The 21,278-nt window shown below is 40.2% G+C and overlaps 1 protein-coding gene across 1 annotated transcript in view; it reads right to left on the bottom strand.

Annotated features, from left to right (window-relative positions):
* The window catches only part of kmt2cb (lysine (K)-specific methyltransferase 2Cb), a 145,879-nt gene that overhangs the window by 109,620 nt on the left and 14,981 nt on the right, over nucleotides 1-21,278 (bottom strand). The window contains exon 3 of the mRNA XM_052133538.1: nucleotides 5,103-5,191. Within this exon, the coding sequence (XP_051989498.1) occupies nucleotides 5,103-5,191 (89 nt within the window). The remainder of the gene's footprint in view (nucleotides 1-5,102; nucleotides 5,192-21,278) is intronic.

Below are 21,278 nucleotides of genomic sequence, written 5' to 3'. Positions count from 1 at the left end.
CATAAAAAAAAAAAAAAAAAAAAAAAAAAGGGATATTGCATACAAAAAAGTGAGATTTTAGTTGCAGAATAAACGGCATATGGTATTTTATTCATAACGCGGATGTCTAGCAAAAATAAAATAGTGTTTTTCTGCGCACTCTATACCCCAAATATTTTATTACATTTAAAAAAAGAGCCACAGTGGCTTCAACTTCCATTTTCATTTCTATTTTGCACCAAATTCCACTAAAGTGAACTGATTTTGCCCATAATTAAAATACGTACCTTGGAAGGAAACAAACCCATAGTTTAGACAATTAGTTCTTTCACTAGTCGGCATGTTGAGTCAACTAGTATTGGATCACATGAGTTCTGTTGCACTTGTCCTATACCATAGACAGCAGGTGGGGAAAAAAATCCTCTGTCCACAAACTCCCTCCATCACTGCAAATCCAAAGGATTTGTCAGCAAATGCTATTTACACTAAGTGCAAATAACGCCAAAAAGCATCTGTTTGCACTAAGTGCAAATAGCATAAATACTATTTGCACTTATTGTAAATAGACACTTCGGAATTTATCTGTCTGTTGAAAAGTTTGATCACTTAAAAAGTATTAGCACACCTCAATAAGGCATTCAATTTGAGGTATATTTCCTGTAAAACATTCAGAATGAGTTACAAGCCATAATTTAATACTTAGGGTAAGGTGTTTGTTCAAATCCCCAACCATAATTTCAAGCAATAGCAATAGTGATGCTCGCCTTAGCAAACACCACCAATTAAAGACCACTTTAAAGCTAAATGGTATAAACACAAAAGAACCAAAACAAGCAATCAAGCTGATCACATGAACACACGTCAAGTTCTGAGAAACTTTGAATGCCATGCATTGCATGGCCGCCAGCCATGAGCAGCCAAAAGAGCCTAGAAAAATGCACAAGAGAATTTAAAAGGCTTTCGAGGGCATTAGCATCCACTGGCTGCTGTGCACCACTATCACACACTTTGAGAGGTGGGGTGGTGGGAAGTGGACTCCAGAGCAGAAATGCTGTGGCTGGAGTCAAATCCTTTTAATTAGAGCTGGAGAGTGGAGCCATGCAGAGATGGGGGAAAATCTCATCAATCCTGCTCAAGAAGTGTGGACGGCCGAGCCTCTTGAAAGCTCCTCCTCATCTGGCCGAGGTTTGAGTTTGATTGACTGCACAACTGGGAAAGAAAATCAATTTGTGGCTCCACATTGTGATTTTGTTTATCATTGGAACAGCCTCAGCTGCCTTGGAGGAGAAGCTGCCTTGCTCGCTCTGACTTTTGAAGGAAGGAGATATTGCGACTGAAAAGACTAACAAAGGAAACCTAGAGCAGTGGAAAAGAAGTTTAGAGAGGGTACGTGGGGGAGGAGAGAAGAAAGAATAGAGGAAAGAGTGGAAGAGAAAGCCTGAAGAAGGTTGAAAGTAAGAAAATGAGGGGGGGTTGCATCTGCTGATAGCGTTTTTTTAATTGCATGCACTGTCTGTGTTGTTTTAGCACCTGATTCACTAAAGGAATTATGCTAATCATTTAACAGCCCAGTTTGCGCAATGCAATGTCTCATTTTACTGGCTGGTTCTAAGTGCTAGGCTAATGAGATTGCAGCACAGTCTGGCACACTTTACTGGGACTGTACAGCTTCACTCCACTACTGTGATCAAGACATATGAATTGACACATTAAAATGCTGAAAATGCACTCAACTTCATCATGTGTTTGGATATATGCCAAGTTATAACGCTTTTCTCCATTTAATCATTATTTGATGAATTACGGGTGCCATGATCACTAGAAAATGTACACAAACTAGGGATGTGCCCGAAGCCAAATACCCTATTCGGAAAGGCATGAATAATGACTTCAAAACTAATAACGGATTCATCCGAATAATATTAAAAAAAATATTAGTTTGACTGATAATCCAAGAAACACGATCACAAACCGCCATTGAAAAATTGACATATTATAAATTACAACCAATTTATGAATCGTACAGTCAATATTTCTAAAGTGTAATCCTTATGAAATATTTCGGATCAGATGATCAGATCGCGCAGTCTCGACTTAATTTGCGGTCTCTGTAAAATGTTCGCGTCTGGAGCTTGTCAAGTGTAATAGTACTCCACTGAGCATTCATCTATTCTGAATATTCCTACTTACATAAAACAAAGAAACTGAAACTTGCTCTGGCTTTTTTTCTTTAAACTGTGCTAAATTTGAAAATGTAAATGTACTTGAGTTCTGAAAAGGCACTGTGTAATTTTAACATTAGTATTATTATTATTATTTAACTAAATAATGGTGTCCTATCCTAAAAATTCCTGAACAACTTACAGGACTTTCACCTGTTTGTAGGCTATACTGATTTATTATATTTATTTTAATGCTTGAATTTGTATTTATTATTCACTACAAAGTGTGTGCTTGACATTTCACATTTTGCTTGACACCTCCTGCCTCCAGAATAATGCTGTTATACATGAACAGACGAATGAAAATTCTGTTTCAGGCAGATATTAACATTAGAAATACCAGGAAAAACCACAGTGAACAACAAATTCCACAGGTAATGTAGCCTACAAATTCAGCTTCATCTGGTAAGAATGTTTTTTTTATTATTATTATTTAATTCAATAATAATTGTAAAATACTACAAATACTACTACTAATAAGAAATATTATTATTAGGCTATTATTATAAAAAGACATACACAAGGCATATTTTATTAATAGAAACTATAAACGTAAGAGTAACATTTAAAAATGGCCGTTTCGTTTAGTTTTAATGCACTTCCGGTTTAAGTCCCGCCCACACCCGGCTCTATCCAAATACAGAGACAGATACAGATAACTGCTTCGCTGCACACCCCAACACAAACCTCTAAATAAAATACTATTTACTGCCTGCTTTCTGTGAGTGGTAACAGCAGAATATTTATTGTGCTACGCAAATAGCATTGACTTTTGCGACAATCTATAATAATTTCTGTGCTGAAGAAAAATAAATGGGTCACATTCACTAACCATGCATACACAAGTATTTGTATTTTTTTATGTATTAAAAAAACCTGTGCAAACGTTTTCATGCAGAAATTGCGATTCGTCAATAACTTTGCACTTAGAACCAACTCAAACCACCCATACGCAAAAATTATGTGCATTATAGCTCGATCTGTGATACACTAATGAGCCAAAACATTATGACCACCTGACAAATATGCTGATGTTCCTCTGCGTGCCACCAAAACAGTGCCAACCCACCAAGGCATGGACTCTACAAGACCTCTAAAGGTGTCCTGTGGTATCTGGCACCAAGATATTAGCAGCAGATCCTTCAAAGTCCTGTAAGTTGCGAGGTGGAACCTCCGTGGATCTGACTTTTTGGTCTAGCACATCCCACTGATGCTCAATCAGATTGAGATCTGGGGAATTTGGAGGCCATGACAATACCTTGAACTCTTCATCATGTTCCTCAAACCATTCCTGAACAATGTGTGCAGTGTGGCAGGGTGCATTATCTTGCTGAAAGAGGCCACTACCATCAGGGAATACCATTCCCATGAAGGGGTGTACCTGGTCTGCAACAATGTTTGGCACGTGTCAAATTGATGTCCACATGAATGGCCAGACACAGGGTTTCCCAGTAGAACATTGCCCAGAGCATCACACTCCCTCCACCAGCTTGTTGTCTTCCCACACTTCCCCAGGTAAATGATGCACAGGTACACAGCGTTCACGTGATGTAAAAGACAACAGGACTCATTGGACCAGGCAACTTTCTTCCACTGTTCCAAGGTCCAGTTCCGATGCTCGTGTGCCCATTGTAGGTGCTTTTGGTGGTGGACAGGGGTCATCATGGGTTTGTCCCCCCTCGGACCACTGTTGGTAGGTACTAACCACTGCTGACCGGGAGCACCCCACAAGCCTTGCCATTTCAGAAATGCTCTGACCCAGTCATCTGGCCATAACAATTTGGCCCTTGTCAAAGTCACAAAGTCTTTACTCCTGCCCATTACTCCTGCATTCAACACGTTGACTACGAGAACTGATTGTTCGCTTGCCATCTAATCTACCCAAAACTTGACATGTGGCTTTGTTAGGAGATGATCGACATTATTTGCTTCACCTGTGAGAGTTAGTAATGTTTTGCCTCATCAGTGTATATGGAAGCGTGTTTATGCCACATGAAAAAACTTGCCTCTGTAAGTCATACTGTATTTATGAGATGATAAGTCATAATTATGAGATTTAAAAGTCATAATTATAAGATACCAAGTCATAACTAAGAAATGTAATTTTTAATTGTCAGATACAATACTGTTCAACCAAGATTTCTGGTGCATGCACCTTTAACCATGACATTGAGCAAAGGTTAAAAGTTGTTGCTGACTGAAAGATGCCACCTCAGCCACATCCATTGTGTTCTTTTTCTAAACAACGTTACTCAAAATACTCCTCAATGTATAAACAATTCAGTAGGACACTATGATTCTATGCAATGAGAACATATTAATGAGTTTGCAACTCATAACTATAACTTCTTATCTCATAATTATTACTTTATCTCATTATTCCAACTTAGTATGTCATAAATGTGACTTAGCATCTCATAATTATGACTTACCGAAGCACATTTTTTTCATGTGGTGGAAATGGGCTTCCATAAGGACAGGATAACTTCTAGTGTAAGCCTATATTAGTTTTATATATTCTGTTAATGCCTGATCTTCTGTAAAGGTGCTTAGAAACGATGTGTGTTGTGAAAGGCGCTATACAAATAAAAATGCCTTGACTTGACTTATTAAATGCTACTGTGAATCCAGTGGAAATTCTCCATGAGAACTTTTCTGCCCACATAAGTTTGCAACTTTTACACATTTATCAGTGATTAAGACCCAACGCCTCATTTTAAATGTGCATGCCACCGTGCTATTCAAGTGTAGAAAGCATCTGCTTAAACTGAAATTAAACAAGTGAGTTTTTACACTGAAATAGCGAGCCCAAATTTGCTGTTCCCGTTTAGTAAATTCTCTCTTTAGTGAGGTCTGAGGAAGAAAGGAAGAAAAAAGGAAAGGAGCAGGAAGTCTTGTTACCTGTCTCCTGTGTGCTTCCCGTTTCTGCAGTCTCCATTCCATCTGTGCTGTCTTCATCCTCCACCAGAGCTTTCCCTCGCCCACGATTCCTGAGAAACACAACAATAAATTAATTGGCATGCTTGCTTAAGGAAAGACTTGTTGATCATGAATAAGTTAAATATAGTCCCAGCTGTCACTGGTACTAATGGAGTGTCCACAGCCCTGGGCAAGGGTGGGGCGGTGGTGCTGTGTTTATGTCCATTGAAGAGGAAGTAACTGGTGCGAGACCTCACATTAAAGGTGCCAATCAATACAGGAACATCATGAAGATGCATTTCCCTCACTTACTAAGAAGCCATGAGGGCGGAGCATCTCTCACTGTGGAAACACAACCCTGCTCTGGTCTCATTCATTCATAGGCTCCTTTTACACCTGCTATTAATGGTGCATTCCAGACAACTTGGAACTCTGCATTTTCCCACCTTCTACTTGAAAATAATGATTGGAACATCACTCGAAGTCGGACATCATACTTTTGAAGTCGAAGTAGATTCATCAATTGACTTCAGTGAAAAGTGTCATTTGACATTTTGACATTTCCAAGATGGCGAAGGCCAACTAGCATAAAGCGGAGTTGAGTTTGTGGAATGTTAAAAAAACGTTTACATATTTTCACTGCACAAAATATATGAAGATACTACGTATGAGCATTTTGTGTTCATGACTTGTGCATTAGTCACATAAGAATGCTCGTGTTGAGTCATGGTACCATTTTGTGGTGTGTACATGTTTCTATGACGTCTGACTGACTGCAACGCATTGAGGTTGGAAGTGGGAACTCGGGTATTCCCACTTCCGTCTTCATCTGGAATGTGGCATTACATCCATCTTGGGTGATGAGATCACAGGTGGTCAGTTGAGACAGATTGTTTTTTACCCCTGGTATTAACATACATCTCACGTGTCTCCTGTGACCACTTGAGATTGGATTTCATAAATGGGAGAGTCTAGGATTTCATGACAACATACATCACTTACTACATCACTATGTGTTTTGGATGTTGACACAGAAGAAGAAAAAAAAAAAACACCAAAAACTTGGCACACTTTTTTCTCCCAAATATTTACATTTTAATCTTGCCACAAACGTGACTTGCTCTTGGCCCTCAATTCGGCCCAGTTGAGGAAAAGGTCGAGAACCAACTCTCTATAAACAGGGTTCCCCCACTTTTTGATTAATTTAGATTACTTGTCCTTACATTTCCAGTGATTTGTGATAAGGGTTTTGAATTAGCACAATTTGCAAATGAATCATTTAGATCAGCGGTCCCCAAACTTTTTTGAACCGCGGACCGGTTTAATATCAGACAATTTTTTCACGGACCGGCCTTTAAGGTGTGGTGGATAAATACAACAAAATAAAATGATACGATCGGCATAAAAACAGAGTATTATTTAAATATAATAATAAACGTGAATCCAATGTGTAGATACTCGCAACTTTATTAGCAGCGTCTTCGTAACATCGTGCCAACAACATAACATGAATAACATCCTCTCTGCCCCCTAACAACGCACTCTGGTCGCTATGGTAACATTTAAACATGCCTTCAAAATAAGATACACCACAAAAACAAATATAAAGGGCATGAAAAATACAACTCACCATAACGCTCAATCAGTGGGAGCCCTGAGCCTGTTTCTCTGTAACGAGACGGTCCCATCTAGGGCTAATGGGAGATAAGGACACCCGAAGTGTGTTGCTTATGTCCAGTCTACTCCGTAGTTTTGTTTTGGTTGCTGTCACTGCCGAAAACCCCACTTCACACAGATAGGATGTCGGAAATGGCAACAGGGTTTTCAGTGCTGTTGTGGCGATCTCAGGGTATTCTGCCACGACTTTTAACCAGAACTCCGGCAGAGTTGTTGTCTCGAACACACTTTTAAGGCCGCCGTCACTTGCGATCTCCAGCAGTTGATCTTCATCTTGCACAGACATGCTGGATTCACCTGGTTTGTTGACAAATGGGTCGCGAATCCATTCCTTGGCAGTTCGTGGGTCTTTTGTGGTTGGGAAGTAGCGCTCAAACTCTTTTAAAAGCAAAGACAGGTGATCGTGCACCAGCTGGGAGAATGAAGGCTCGGGCTCAGTCTCTTTTAAAATCCCCGCCAATATTGGAAACATGTCAAATATACCTCTGTTCACGCGCCGTCCCCACAAATCCAGTTTGGCTTTAAATGCAGCTACTTTATCTGCCAACTTGAAGACTGTTGTCATTTTGCCCTGAAGTGACAGATTGAGTTCATTGAGCAGGTTGAATATGTCGCATAAGTAAGCGAGTTTTACGACCCATTCCTCGTCACTGAAATGTGCTGCCAGCGGTGACTTTTTTTCTGAGAGAAATCTCTGCAGCGGCTCTCGTAATTCAAACACTCTGGCCAGCGATCTCCCTCGGGATAACCATCTTATTTCTGTGTATAAGAGAAGGCGCCTGTGCTCCGCGTCCATCTCCTCACAAAGCTGCTCGAACAGACGCGAGTTAAGGGTGTGTGCTTTGATGTGGTTAATAACTTTAACAACATCATTCAATACACTGTTAAGTTCTGGTGGCATTTTTCGGCTAGCCAGCATTTCCCTGTGAATGACACAATGCGTAGACTCACATTCAGGTGCAACCTCTTTAATCCGAGCAGTTAAACCAGACAGCCGTCCAGTCATGGCAGCAGCTCAGTCTGTGCATATGCCAACACAAAAGGACCATTTCAGTTTTCCCAATATATAGTCATCCAGCGACTTGAATAGTTCTGCGGCTGTGGTTTTGGTTGGCAACGATAGTGCACATAACATATCCTCATGCACATCCTCCTGATAAAGATATCGCACATAAACAAGTAGTATTGCCTTGTTGTCAATATCTGTAGACTCGTCAACCTGGAGTGCGTACCACGGTGATGTATTTATCCTCTCCAACAATTGTGTTTCAATGTCCTCTGCTATTTCGTCAATGCAACGAGTGACTGTGCTAGCCGAAAGAGGCACCTGTGCTATTTTTTTAACCGCAGCGTCTCCTAGAAGTTCACGGCAAATGTCTTTTGTGGCGGGAAGGATCAATTCTTCACCAATAGTGAATGGTTTCTTAGCCTTAGCAATACGGTAAGCCACCAAGTATGATGCTCTCAGTGCACTCGCATTTATTGATGTGGTGGCCCTCAGCAATTGCTTCTGGCCTTCTTGTTCAAACTTTTTTCTTTCAAAATACTCAAAAGGCTTGTCTTTTAATGCGGGGTGCTTGGTCTCCAAGTGGCGAAGCAGTTTTGAAGGCTTCATTGCCTCATTAGAGAGCTGGTTGCCACATATTATGCAGAGCGGGCTTGGTGCGTGTAAATCACCTGTTGCGATAAATCCATATTTCAAGTAGGACTCCTGGTATTGTCTGTTAAATGCAGCTTTCTTTTTCTTGGAAGTCATATGCTCTTCTTCAGTCTCCTCACTGGGCCGTTTCCCCTTCGCAAAGAAACTTTCCAGAGATGTTTGTTTTTTACTCATTTTGCTAGATTGTGGGTTTATTTTTAGCGGTACCGTATCACGTGACCGAGACAAGCGTTGCTATGCGCCAAGAGTGAGTCATAGACGGATGTAACTGAGAGATTTTATTATTTTAAAATGTATTATTTTTCAAAATAAAACATCGTTCAGACTCAGATAATAAATAAAAATAATTAAAAAAAAAAATTTTGGAAATAATGTGAGTTATTTATACTTTCTGTGCGGCCCGGTACCAAATGACCCACGGACCGGTACCGGTCCTTGGGGACCATTGATTTAGATGGATGAACCGGTTTAACCGGTCTTAAAGGGATAGATCACCCAAAAATAACAATTCTTTCATCATTTACTCACCCTCATGCCATCCCAGAAGTAAATAGCCCCTTTTCCTCCTACAGTCCTGGTTCTTTTCCCTCAGTAACTTTCTAGATGAGGAACGGAATACTCGAGGAGACTTTTCCCCTCTCGCACTCACAAAAGTAACCCCAGTGGTGACGATCTAGTATCGACCATTTTTCTTCTGACGTAGTTTGCACACGTCATTATAAGGCAACAACAACTAAATGTGTCCATCCAAGTTGCGAATTTAATAAAAAAATTCAGAATATCGCAAGAACAAAGTGCAAGTAAAGCCACGTTTCCATCACATGTGTCCAAAAGAACAGAACCGTCCCATCTGGGGAACTTGTACTCTTTTTTTGGTATTTTTTAAAATAAAATACTCATTGCATGCAGACAAAACACTAAGGAACTTTGTCTCATGCCTGCGACAGCACATCACAGTTTTGGGAGTGCAATGAGTGTGCTTTTCTCCATCCTTATGTCTCTATAATATCTTTTTCAAAAGTGTCAATAAACCTGCTCTGTGGCACAGTTCAAGTTTGTATTCGACTTGTATTTCTCTGCAAACTCTATACAGGCTTTGTATTTTAGGACACCAGTATTTCAGATGCGATGATTGGTCTGCTGGTTAGTCCAGTTATGAATGAAATATTCAGTCACATAATTTTTTGATGCGCATCTTATATTCCTAATAAATTCAATAGGAGTTTATTCAGTAAATGCGTTTCCATTACAGTTTATGTCCATTTTTCCTTAATGAATAAACAATGTATCCAAAAAACATATGAGATTTGATTCGCATCTTGGTGTTTCCATCCAGCAGTTTTTATGCGATATCCCAAAATGCTCGTAAAAATACGTGGATGGAAACCAGCTAGTGAAATCAACAACACTGTCTTGTTTTCAGCAGAAGAAAGTCATACACATCTGTGATGGCATGATTAGATGATTTTTATTATTTTATTAATTTCCACATCCCTTCCAGCCTGGAAAACACTATTTTAAAATTCCCTGATATTTCCCAGTTTTCCATGAAAGTAAGAGCCCTGTATATAATGAACAGAAACAGCCAGACAGCACTGCTGTACCACACAATTTGACACATATTCAGAGATGTGTATGTGTGGGTTTGTATTCTATTGTGATCTTTGGCTTAAGCAGTCAACTGTCCAAAATCTCTCACATTCCTGCCTCCTGCCACGCTGCCCTCGGGTGTTCCTCACGTGACTGTCTCCTTCTGTCTCTTTGTTCTCCGCTGGTTCTCTCACTCTTTTTTTGGGTTTGGAAACATTCCAAAAACGTAGATTTCCTGGACGAGTAGAGTATCTTCCCACGATTCTCTCTGATTCTTTTACTTTCACATCTTTTTGTAAACATGTCTGAATTGATTAATTGGCCATGTTCATCCTGAACAGTACAATGCTAACATCTTGAACAAAGTTTAGTAAGGACAAGAGATGAAGGCTTCCTTGCTGAAATGACAAGTTTAGACCTGCATTTTCACATTGGTCTAGTTTGGTTTATGGCAGTCTACCTGATGGACCAGCACAGCCATGCTGTTTGACTGCTTGACCAGGCTGGTTGACCAGTCTTGTCTTTTTGAAGAAGCTGGTTAACCTAGGAACTGTTGCTGGTTAAGCTAGTTAAGTTGAGTAGGTACACCAACAAACCACATTCCAAAACACAACCTTTGCTGGTCTTTCCAGCAGGGTTGTACAGCATGTAAACTAATATATACTTTTTATAGACATAAATATTCAGTTATACATCACCATGATGCATTCCTATTACATACTCCTATTACAATTCCTATTTGGGCCTGGCAGAATGAAGGAATATACTGTGCCATCAAAATATGTGTCAACTAGAAGAGGTCTGTTAAACTACATACTTGTATATAGTATATTAATTTTAGTTAATGTTCTTAATGAAAGGTATTAACATTAGAGCTCGGAGTTAATGAGTTAATGCATGCAATTCATTAAAAAATGTTTACCGAGTTATTTTTTCCTAATTGCAATTAACGCATTTACTGTGAATACAGCATAAACACTTGTTGGGATGGTGAACATTTTGTGATGTGTCTGACTGGACACACTTTCAATATTTTCAAAATCTGCATTTAATCATGATTAACTAAAAAAATTATGCGATTAATCACAGCGGCGTCTGATGCTGATGACTCGCCTGGGCTGCCACCTTCAGGGCTGCTCTTCCAGTCTGAGCATGACACACAGATGTCCGCTATGCTTTCCCGGGCCGCCTTGAGCGCGAGGTGGACTGGAAACCTCCGTCCCCCACCTCAAAGCTACTCGATCGGTTCCACGGGCCAGTGCGCCGCTCATAGCCATGCCCCATAATCGCAATTAAAAATTGGAATTGACTGACAGCACTAATTATAATATGTAACTGAGAAAATCTGGCTTGTCTAGAAGATGGATTCCATCATATACGTCCAAAGATTATAATTGATTAAGGTTTGCATGGACCAAGAGTCATATCTTTCTGAGTGAAAAGAACACTTACTCGTGCTGTACATCCCAGGAAACCTTTGAAAATATGTCTGCATTAAATTTTTGAAATTCCAGCCACTTTCTTTGTATCCAACTCCTGCATTCTATTCAGAAGTGATCATCCTTAGGCCCTATACCCTTCGAAGTCAATTACCCTCTACTGTGAGAGCTTCAAAGGGCAAAAAGTTGATAACGGTCATATGAAATTCACTTTTTAAGTCATTCTTATTAGAAACTGTTTGGAACAATCCTACAGTATGGATTATTCTCCCTTCGAAGTCCCCTACAAAAGGCATCATCTTTGCCAGGAGTCTTCAAGAGAGGGTCCACAACAGTACTTCAGAGGGTCCACCAACTGGCCTAATATTTGTGAAATATTTACTCGTTCTAGACAACATTAATTTGGACAACATTTCTCAGCCGCTTTGTTATGTCAAGAATTTTTCTTCTGATTTCAAAAGAAATCTTTTAAAACTGCAAATTTAAGAAGTCTTTATGAAACACTACTTGTAACATTGTTAACTACTGTATGATGTCACTGACTAATGCTTTGTGGTCAGATGTAAAATCCACCTTTGTTTTCAGAAAGAGATAAAAAGATAAAAATGCAAATCTCATTATTTTTATTGAATCCAATAAAGTATTCTCTTTTTCTGTCTCACCCTTTCAATGGAGCCGTTTTTACAGATGTGCACCAACAGGCTGCCAGACACATAGGTTTGCCTGCTGTTGCCATGGTACTGCAGTGACTCACTAAGAGCACAAATACATACAATGTAATGTAAAGAAAGAGGCCTAATGTAAACAGCGGTTCCACATCATTACCACTGACTAAAGTTTGATGGTGGCCCTATACCTCAAAGACAACTGCTGTCTTTGACTACCTTAGTTGTTGTGGACAAAATAACAATAACTAACATGGCTAAATACATGCCTATATGCAGCTTCCCTGAAACATTTTGAAACTACCAGCACATATACCCGCATTCAGTTAGATCCTGTCTGTGCATTTACAGTGACAATGAAACGATTAGTCGACATTATCGGCAACGTCGACAATAGAACATTGTCTACAAAGTTTTTCATTGTCGAATCACATTAAACTCTATTGATGACACGTGAGAGCAGCACTGGAGCTCACACCTGACTGAGGAGAGGAAGAAAACACAGCTCACAGTCCAGATGCAATCTAAACTTTCCAAAGAGCTTCAGGTCATGTAGATCGCAAAGTGTGTGGGAATTATACAAAAATACTATATAAGTAAATACAGAAGCACTCTTGTTGTGGATTAAGTGGAGCCGGAGCTCTTTAAAGGAAACACCTCAGTGTTACATCTTAAATGCAGATATATTTAATGCATTATAGCTTTATTAAAGTTCAAATAATACGGAAGCAGGTCATGTAATTAACTACAAACTCCGAAACTGGCATTTCTCTGTGCGGTCAGCGCCTCTTCTATGAGTTGCGCGAATGTCTCGATCTAACGGGGAGACATTGCATCTGTTCCCGGCTGGACGCTCATCTCTCGAGAGTGCACGCTTGCTTCAGCTAGATTACAACATGATAGATCGTGACTTATTGAATCATAATATATATGTCACTGTGCATTTCTTATCGTGAAGAAAATTGCCAATAAGCAGCTTTATTAATAAGAAAGAGTTTGTTTTTTATCAAAAAAATAGCTTTAAAAAAAGATGCTTTGGCCTGAGAAGCAGCATATAAGATATTTATAATTGCTTTTAGAGAATAGATCTTGAATATAAGTATATTTTGTCTTTACTGCACTCGCAGAAGTATAACCAAGTGAAAAAATACACTTATTTTTAAGAAACATCCTCTTAAAGCAAGTCTAAATATGTAATACGTTGCTTCTCAAGTAAATGTATTTTGTTTTAAGGATTTTTAGACAAATTTAAATAGAAAACATGACAAAAAAAACTTGATAACAAAAGAATTTTTTTGCAGTGAAATTTGTTTTCGGAAGTATTTTTTCCCTTTAAATCAGTAAATGTCATTTAGAGGTATTTTTAAAAGATGATTTTGTCTTTATTGTTAGTAAGCACATTTAATACAACCTTTTAAGTCAGGGTACAAGCTGAATAATTGGTTAAGAGCTAATGATTAATCGTTGCAATAATCGCAGAATAGTCGAATAATCGTTAGATTAATCGATTATCAAAATAATCGTTAGTAACAGCTCTAGTTTACAGTAGCAGTGAAGCAGTTCTCCCGGACATTCAAAGTGTTCACGGCAGTAATAGACCCCATTTACACCTGGTATAAAGATGCGTTTCTGGTAATCCGATCACAGGTGGTCAGCCTGTGGTAATGGCTATGGCGTATCAAGTTAATCCAACTTCATCTTAAAAATGCACTGTTTCGCCAGTTATGACAAAAACAGTGGTGCGCACTTACTAAGATAACTACAAGAACCTGAAGGAAGAACAGAGAGACGCGCGGTGAGAGCATTCTTTTAGTGAGTTGGTCAGCGAATCTTCACATAATGACAAATTATGATGCATTATATTTTGCTTATGCCATTTATTGAACAGCATATAATAATGAATAGGCGAGACACTGGAACAACGAGACGCAATGCAGCAGCCAAAGTCATATGTCTGAGATATATATATATATATATATATATATAGAGAGAGAGAGAGAGAGAGAGAGAGAGAGAGAGAGAGAGAGAGAGAGAGAGAGAGAGAGAGAGAGTACGTACCTGTCAGTGCCAAACCCGAAGTCAGACTGCCTCTTTCCATTTAAGAGGATGACTTCTTGGCCAAAAAAAAAAACTGAAAACTGGACCAGACTTTATGTAGATGGTCAAATATCTAGTTATGAAAAACAACAGTTACAACAGACCAGGGGTTTTCAAAATGTGGGGTGCACGAATGACCCATCACTAGTCCTTGCATTCAAAACACTTGATGGAGCGCAAATCCGAACTAAGTGACATTAATGTGTACATTAATCTCGATTGACAAATTCACATTTGAAATGCTGTGAACTGTATGCCAATGATTGGATTATATTCAATAATATGGTAGTAAACAATACATTGATTTCTAAAGCCGCCTTTTGTATTGTCTTCTGCATTGTATTGAGTTGAAATATTATATTTAAACCGTTCTGAAAATAATAGGCAAAAACTAAATTGTATCAAGAATCTTTGTGAAGATTCTCTAATATTTGTCAAGCCCGCCAATAAAACAGACAATGGAGCAGTTTCTGAGACCACCAAATTCGAATCCTTCCGTTTCAGGGGTCAAACCCAAAAGATGACGATACGATGAGCAGTATTTAAGTTTAGAATTTACATGGACAGGATCAGTTGATGCACCACAAACTCTGTGTCGTTTGTCAGGAGATTTTAGCTAATGACAGCATGCAAACTGCTAAACTCTGCAGACACATTGACCTCAAGCATGCTGAGGTAGCGGGAAAAACTTTTTTCAAAAGAAAACTTCAAGCCTTTCAAGATCAGACAAAAGTTGTCTGAGAATTTGTCAAATTAAATGTAAAGGCCACTGAAGCTTCACATCACGTTGTGCTGTATATTGCCAAGGCGTGCAAAGCACATAACATTAGAGAGACATTGATTCTGCCGGCAGCCAAAGACAGCCAGAGTTCCTTGATGTTAGGAGAGGCAACGTCTTCTAAGCTTGATTCTATTCCCCTCTCTGACAACACAGTGTGTCGGCACATCTCTGAAATGGCACAGGATGTGAAGGAGCAAGTGATAGACAGCATCAGGCACAACCTATTGTTTGCACTCCAGATCGACGAATCCAATGATGTGGCCAGCACAGCTGTTAACATACGTGTGGTACATGAATAACATAGACATTCAAGAAGAGTTTCTATTCAGTAGTCCTTTGCTCGCCCACACACGCACACACACACACACACACACACACAAACGTACACAACGGGGGAGCCATTGTCTTTGAAAACCCCTGCTATAGACTAATAGAGAAGGTTCATTAAGGTATATAATCAAGCTATTCAAATAAGTCAAGTTAATACCTATTATGAGCCATTTATTTAGCTCATAAGGTTATTGTACCTGTATTGTAAATAAATAAAAATGGTTTACATTATTGTTCTCAATTGTCTCTTGAATTTCAATGAATACATGCTCTCTGCAGCCAATAATAGTTTTTTCCCTGTTTTCTATGACCCTATCAGAACCGACCTGCAACCCATTTTTAGGTCACGATCCACCGGTTGAGAGTCACTGCCCTAAGTTTGCACTAACATGCACACAACCATCTACAATCACACATCCACTTGTGTTCCCACACATCAACCCAACATAATGCGCAGTGAAGATCTCTGCCTGACAGAACCCCACGGGAGGCCCTCCTTGCTGATCTATATATCACTTCATCAAGGTGATAATTGTTAAGCATTCAAATTAAAGTCTCACAGTTTAAAGATGGAGGAGATACAGCATGCAGTGTTGATGGAGAAGCCAGCCCCTCTCTTGGGTTGGTGTGAAGAGAGAGTGTGAGGGATGGAAGGGTAATTACCAGTGCCACTGGAGAGACAAATCGCAGTCTGTTTCATGCCAAAAATGACTCCTCCCTGCAAATGACTTCCTATAGCAGACAGTTAACAAGGCTGAACATTGGTAAACGAGGGAAATATATCACCCTTCAAGGCTACAGAGGCACATGAGGCAAAGACTACAAACCTACAGGCCACAAGTCTGGGTTAGAGAAGTTTAGATTTTATCTATCTGTTGACCAATATTAGTTTTTTATGGCTGCTGCCGATACCGATATCCAGGGCCATCAGAAGACATTGCCTCAGGCCCTGGTATTAGTGCGACACACTAAGATCCACTTTGGTGTAGCCTACTCATCATACTCTTATGACATCTAAACACTTTTAATATAGTGCATGACTTGTAAGTCAGTACATTTTAATATTTGCATTACTTGACTAACTACATTTTCAAGCTTATTTAGATGCGATCAAGTTGCGTAGTAGCTCAACAGGTAGAGCGTTGGACTTGCAGCACACCTGGATTCAACCTTAGTAAATCACGACAGAGTCGACACGTAAGCCAAAAGTGTCATAAAAGCATCACAAAATGACGTGGTTGCTTCAGCAATTGCGTTTTCCATATCATATTTGCTTAGTATGACACTATCGGTTAGGTTTAGGTTTAAGGTATGGAGGTAGGAAGGTTTTGTTGATTTAAAACACGATAGAGGATTCACCTTAAAAACCTAATTTGTTTTGGAAAATATTTAACTTGATTTTAGCACCACACAGTGAACATTTCATCTCTGATATGACGCGATATGTGCATTGAACCACTTATTTTGATTTAGCAAAAATGCTACATCTGAACCTAGAGTCATGAGCATAAGTGATATACTTACGTTGAATATTCCTCGCATTAAGCAACCAAAATGAAAATATTAGGAACAGAATCTCAACAAGAACACCAAGATACAGAGACTGGCTCATTTCATATATATTGCAGCATGTGACAATAACCTACGCCGTTTATCTCAACTATGCAAGGACAAAACAGCTACATAATCCCATTGTCAATGGGACATATGTATAGTCCACATTACAGCTGGAGTTAGAGCTCAGTGTTGCCAGTTCAAATGTCACTTACACAGGAGACAAAGAGCAGGTACAGGTTTGTAACCTGAGGACCAAGGTAGTTAGTAACATATCCCTTTGTAATTTCAAAAGAAATTCATTTAGTACACATATAACACAAACATGCTAATTATTACACTCCTGTTCCATACAATGAAGCTAATTCTATTTTGACAGGTCATTAACCTATGAGCAACAATGATCGAATGGTCAAGTCGTCAATGCACCTTTGGAGTATATCCCCATCAGCTATTCAAACTGGCAAGCTGGAGGCACTGCAAAAATGAGTCTACGCCCAACCCCAAGATGGCTTGAGTAGTAGACAGACGATTAAAAATGAATCAGCACAGGGGGCCTGGGTAGCTTAGCAAGCAAAGAAGCTGACTGCCACAACTGAAGTCGCATGTTCAAATCCAGGGCGTGCTGAGTGACTCCAGTCAGGCTTCCTAAGCAACCAATTGGCCTGGTTGCTAGGGTGGGTAGAGTGATGTCGGCTTAACCTCCTCATGGTCGCTATAATGTGGTTTTTGCTCTCAGACGGGTGCATGGTGAGTTGTGTGTGAATGCCGTAGAGAATAGTGTGAGCCTCCACATGCGCTAGGTCTCCGCAGTGGCGCTCAGCAAGCCACGTGATAAGATGCACAGATTGACTGTCTCAGACGCGGAAGCAACTGAGATTCATCCTCCGCCACTCACAAGGTGCCACCATGCCACCATGAGGACTTAGAGCGCATTGGGAATTGGGCATGCCAAATTGGGGATAAAAATGTAATAAAAAATGTGTCAGCTCTGCCTGGGAGAGGGAACTATGCTACTTATAAACCTGTACTATATAGACATAAATGTACACAAGAAGAAAGATTCATTAAACACTTCACCCATCAAATGAAAATGCTATTGTATGATTTTGGAAGGCTTAGAATATAGCTTATGAGCCGTATCTTAAAGTACTTCTTTAGATTTTGGAGCTTGACAGTCCGAGTTCCCATCCCATTTTCCTTGGTACTCCTTGAACTATAAGAACTATAAGTCAACATGACTTTTGAGATTGTACTTATTTATGAGTCAAACAGGATGTTGAAAAAAATCCATTTTGGAATTGATTGGAGCGTGAAAAGTGGGCATTCCATACCAGAGTTTGCAGTCCATTGTGGAGGACAACCTGAGGGTAATTTATACTTACTTGGCAAACTGGCTTCTTTTAGTTCGCCTAAATTATTTTTGTACTGCTAAAGTGGTTGTTTGGTGATATTCCTTCTTCACGCAGTAACTCGACTACTTGGAGAGCGTTGATACTAATCGTGAATGTAGATTGGACTTAACATTCTTTCTTTATTTTCTTTTACAAATTAATTTTAAAAAGATGCCACATTTAGTATAAATGCCAGATTTGTTTGCTTTGGGTGCTTTAGTCGGTTTAGGAGTTTGGCTTCTTCCATTGTATAAATTAAGCTTTAGGCCTTGGGGATGATGTCCCCTATAAAGGACAATAAATTTAGAGATGGAGTAAGTAATTACATTTTGATTAAAGATTTTGTACTTCAAGCACTTTTTTTTTCTTTAGAATAACATGCACTGATAACTTGTGCCAAGTAAAGAGGCTCAAATTTGATTTCATGTTGACTTCAATATGGAAGTAACTTCAGCAAGTCTGTGGACTAGAAGTGCTTTCATGCTGATCAAGCTGAAGTGTTTCCATTGACAGCAGACGCTCATCATGTTGAATAGTGAACATCAGTATTTTGAAGCTGCAAATGTAGATCTAACTTTAAATACCAGATAGTATGACAGTTGTGATATCATCTAATATACCACAGTTAGTTTCGGTCCTCGAATCTGATTGGACGAGAGACGTTCCATGAGCACTGATGGTATGACAGCATCAGCACTCAGACGCTTCACTGTGTGTGTATCACTCCGTGTTCATGCTCTTCTGAACTAAAGTGTTAGGAGTTACTGGCTCTCTTTTTTTTATTACATATGTTAGCCAGTAGGTGGTGGCAAAAGATATTTTTTGTGTGTGTAAAGTGATCAATGGAAAGGAGGCGGCGAGAACCGGCTTGATAATGTAAATAATATTTTTAATATAAAACTTAAACACACACGATGCACATGTCCGTAGACGATCTCTCTCTCCCGCACGATCCTCTGCAGTCGACCTTTATCCCTCTCGAAAATGTAAAAGAGAGGGAAAAGGCCAACGCAGAGCGACTGTGAGAGAGAGAGAGAGAGAGAGAGAGAGAGAGAGAGAGAGAGAGATGGGGAAAAAAAAAAATCTTCTCCGATACACCGCAGCTTGTTCCTCGGCCACTCCTCCACCCTCTATCGGACGACAGCCGCGCCTCTCCGGGCGGATCAGAGGCAGTCCTCCAGCCCCTGGCGGACGGATGCCCTGCCGCGTAATCGGGGAACAGAAGGGGTCTCCCCTGCCCCTGGCAGCGGTTCTCCCGCTCCAGGCGGTCGGCAGTGAGCCTCTCCCCGGCCGGTAGACGACTCCTGCGCCCCTGGCAGCGGCCCTAACCGCACCAGGTGGTCGGTTAGGAGCCCCTTCTCCCCTCGCGGTCGGCGGCCATTGTCCTCTTTCAGGCGGCTGGGCTCTTCGTCCCCCGGCAGATGGCCGCGGCTGCTCCGTTGGGGTGGACGGTAGTGGCGAGAACTCTACTACGGCGTATCCCTCCTCCTTCCCGGGTTTAGGCACCAGTGAAAAGCAATCAATGGAAAGGAGGAGGCGAGAACCGGCTTGATAATATAAATAATATTTTTAATATGAAACTTAAACACACACACACGACGGATATGTCCGAAAACAATCTCTCTGCAGAGGATCCTCTGCAGAGGATCGTCTGCAGAGGATCGTCTCCCGCACGATCCTCTGCAGTCGACCTTTATCCCTCTCGAAGGCTTGATTAGCCTAATATGGGACCGGGTGTGTACGATTACGACCCGGCCCCACCCTCCGCCCTGCCACAGTGTGTAATATGAGCCAGTTGGTGACGTAAAGTGAATCCATTAGTAATTGTTTACATAGAACTGCGCTCTGTGATCGCTGTATTACTACTACATTACCAAAGCCAGTAAATTGCTTTAAACGGCTTTAAATGGACAACTTCAGGATTAAGGCTCATGCTAAGAGACACAACAGACTGATTTATTACAGAACTCAAGTGCTTAACTTTCATCGAATTTTCCACATTGGATACATACTGTTTAAATTGGAGGAGGACATCTCTTCTATAGTGAATGACTCTTGCGCACCGGCTACCGCGAAATAGAAAGGAATACCCCCTCTTGGATGTCTATTTTCCACTGAAAAAGTTGACAGCACCTCTGATTGGGTGTGGCAACAGGTAGTGGAGCACACACTCCATCTCTCTCTCTCTCTCTCTCTCTCTCTCTCAAATACATCCAGCCGTCTATCCTTGTTTATCCAATAACTTGTTAGAAACAGCACAAGCCGTGATACTATTTCTGAAGTGGGCTTGGACGCATCATTTGTTTTGACCCAGCAACAGCAGATTCTGATCTGCTGCGTAATAAAGTAGTTCCATGCACAAATGTGTTTTTATGGCCGTACTCGGTTTTTCCTAATTTTTTTAAAAGTACATGTTCATTGAACTGTTGTATATAAGCAATATCACACTCGCAATCATGCTATATGGCCATAAATCAGCATTGCTGTGATAACGTATGACCAGTGCTGATGTCGGGCCATATCGCACTCTTGCTCGTGTGATATTGCTTAAGTATCCACCTACATTTGCCAGTCATATGTCACTCCATAATGATGACATTATTTGTTTTTAAGTTCTGTGTTGGCTCTGCAAAGCATTAAATGTCATTTGTTAAGTTAACAAACATCCTGCAACATTTAAAGTTTCAAGCATTTTTCTGTATACAGACTGGTAAACCACTTATCTGTATTATGCTTCTACAAAAAGAAAAGGGGAATACAGAACTGCATAGTCCATTTAGGCTTGCTCTGCACCCAACCCCCAAGCACAGAGACCTACAACTTATCCCCATGATCCCACCATAGAGAGAGAGAAAAAAATGTTTTAGGAAGTAGAGCCAACACAGGAGTAGGATATAATAACCGGAGTGGAGTTTAGGAATGGACCGGAAGAATCTGATGTGAACAAAACAAACCTGGTGGTTCCAAAATA

Source organism: Xyrauchen texanus, chromosome 9 (genome assembly GCF_025860055.1).
Source record: "Xyrauchen texanus isolate HMW12.3.18 chromosome 9, RBS_HiC_50CHRs, whole genome shotgun sequence".
Lineage (NCBI taxonomy): Eukaryota > Metazoa > Chordata > Actinopteri > Cypriniformes > Catostomidae > Xyrauchen > Xyrauchen texanus.
The sequence above is the reverse complement of the archived record's forward strand: the minus strand, read 5'-3'. Positions and strand labels throughout refer to the sequence as shown.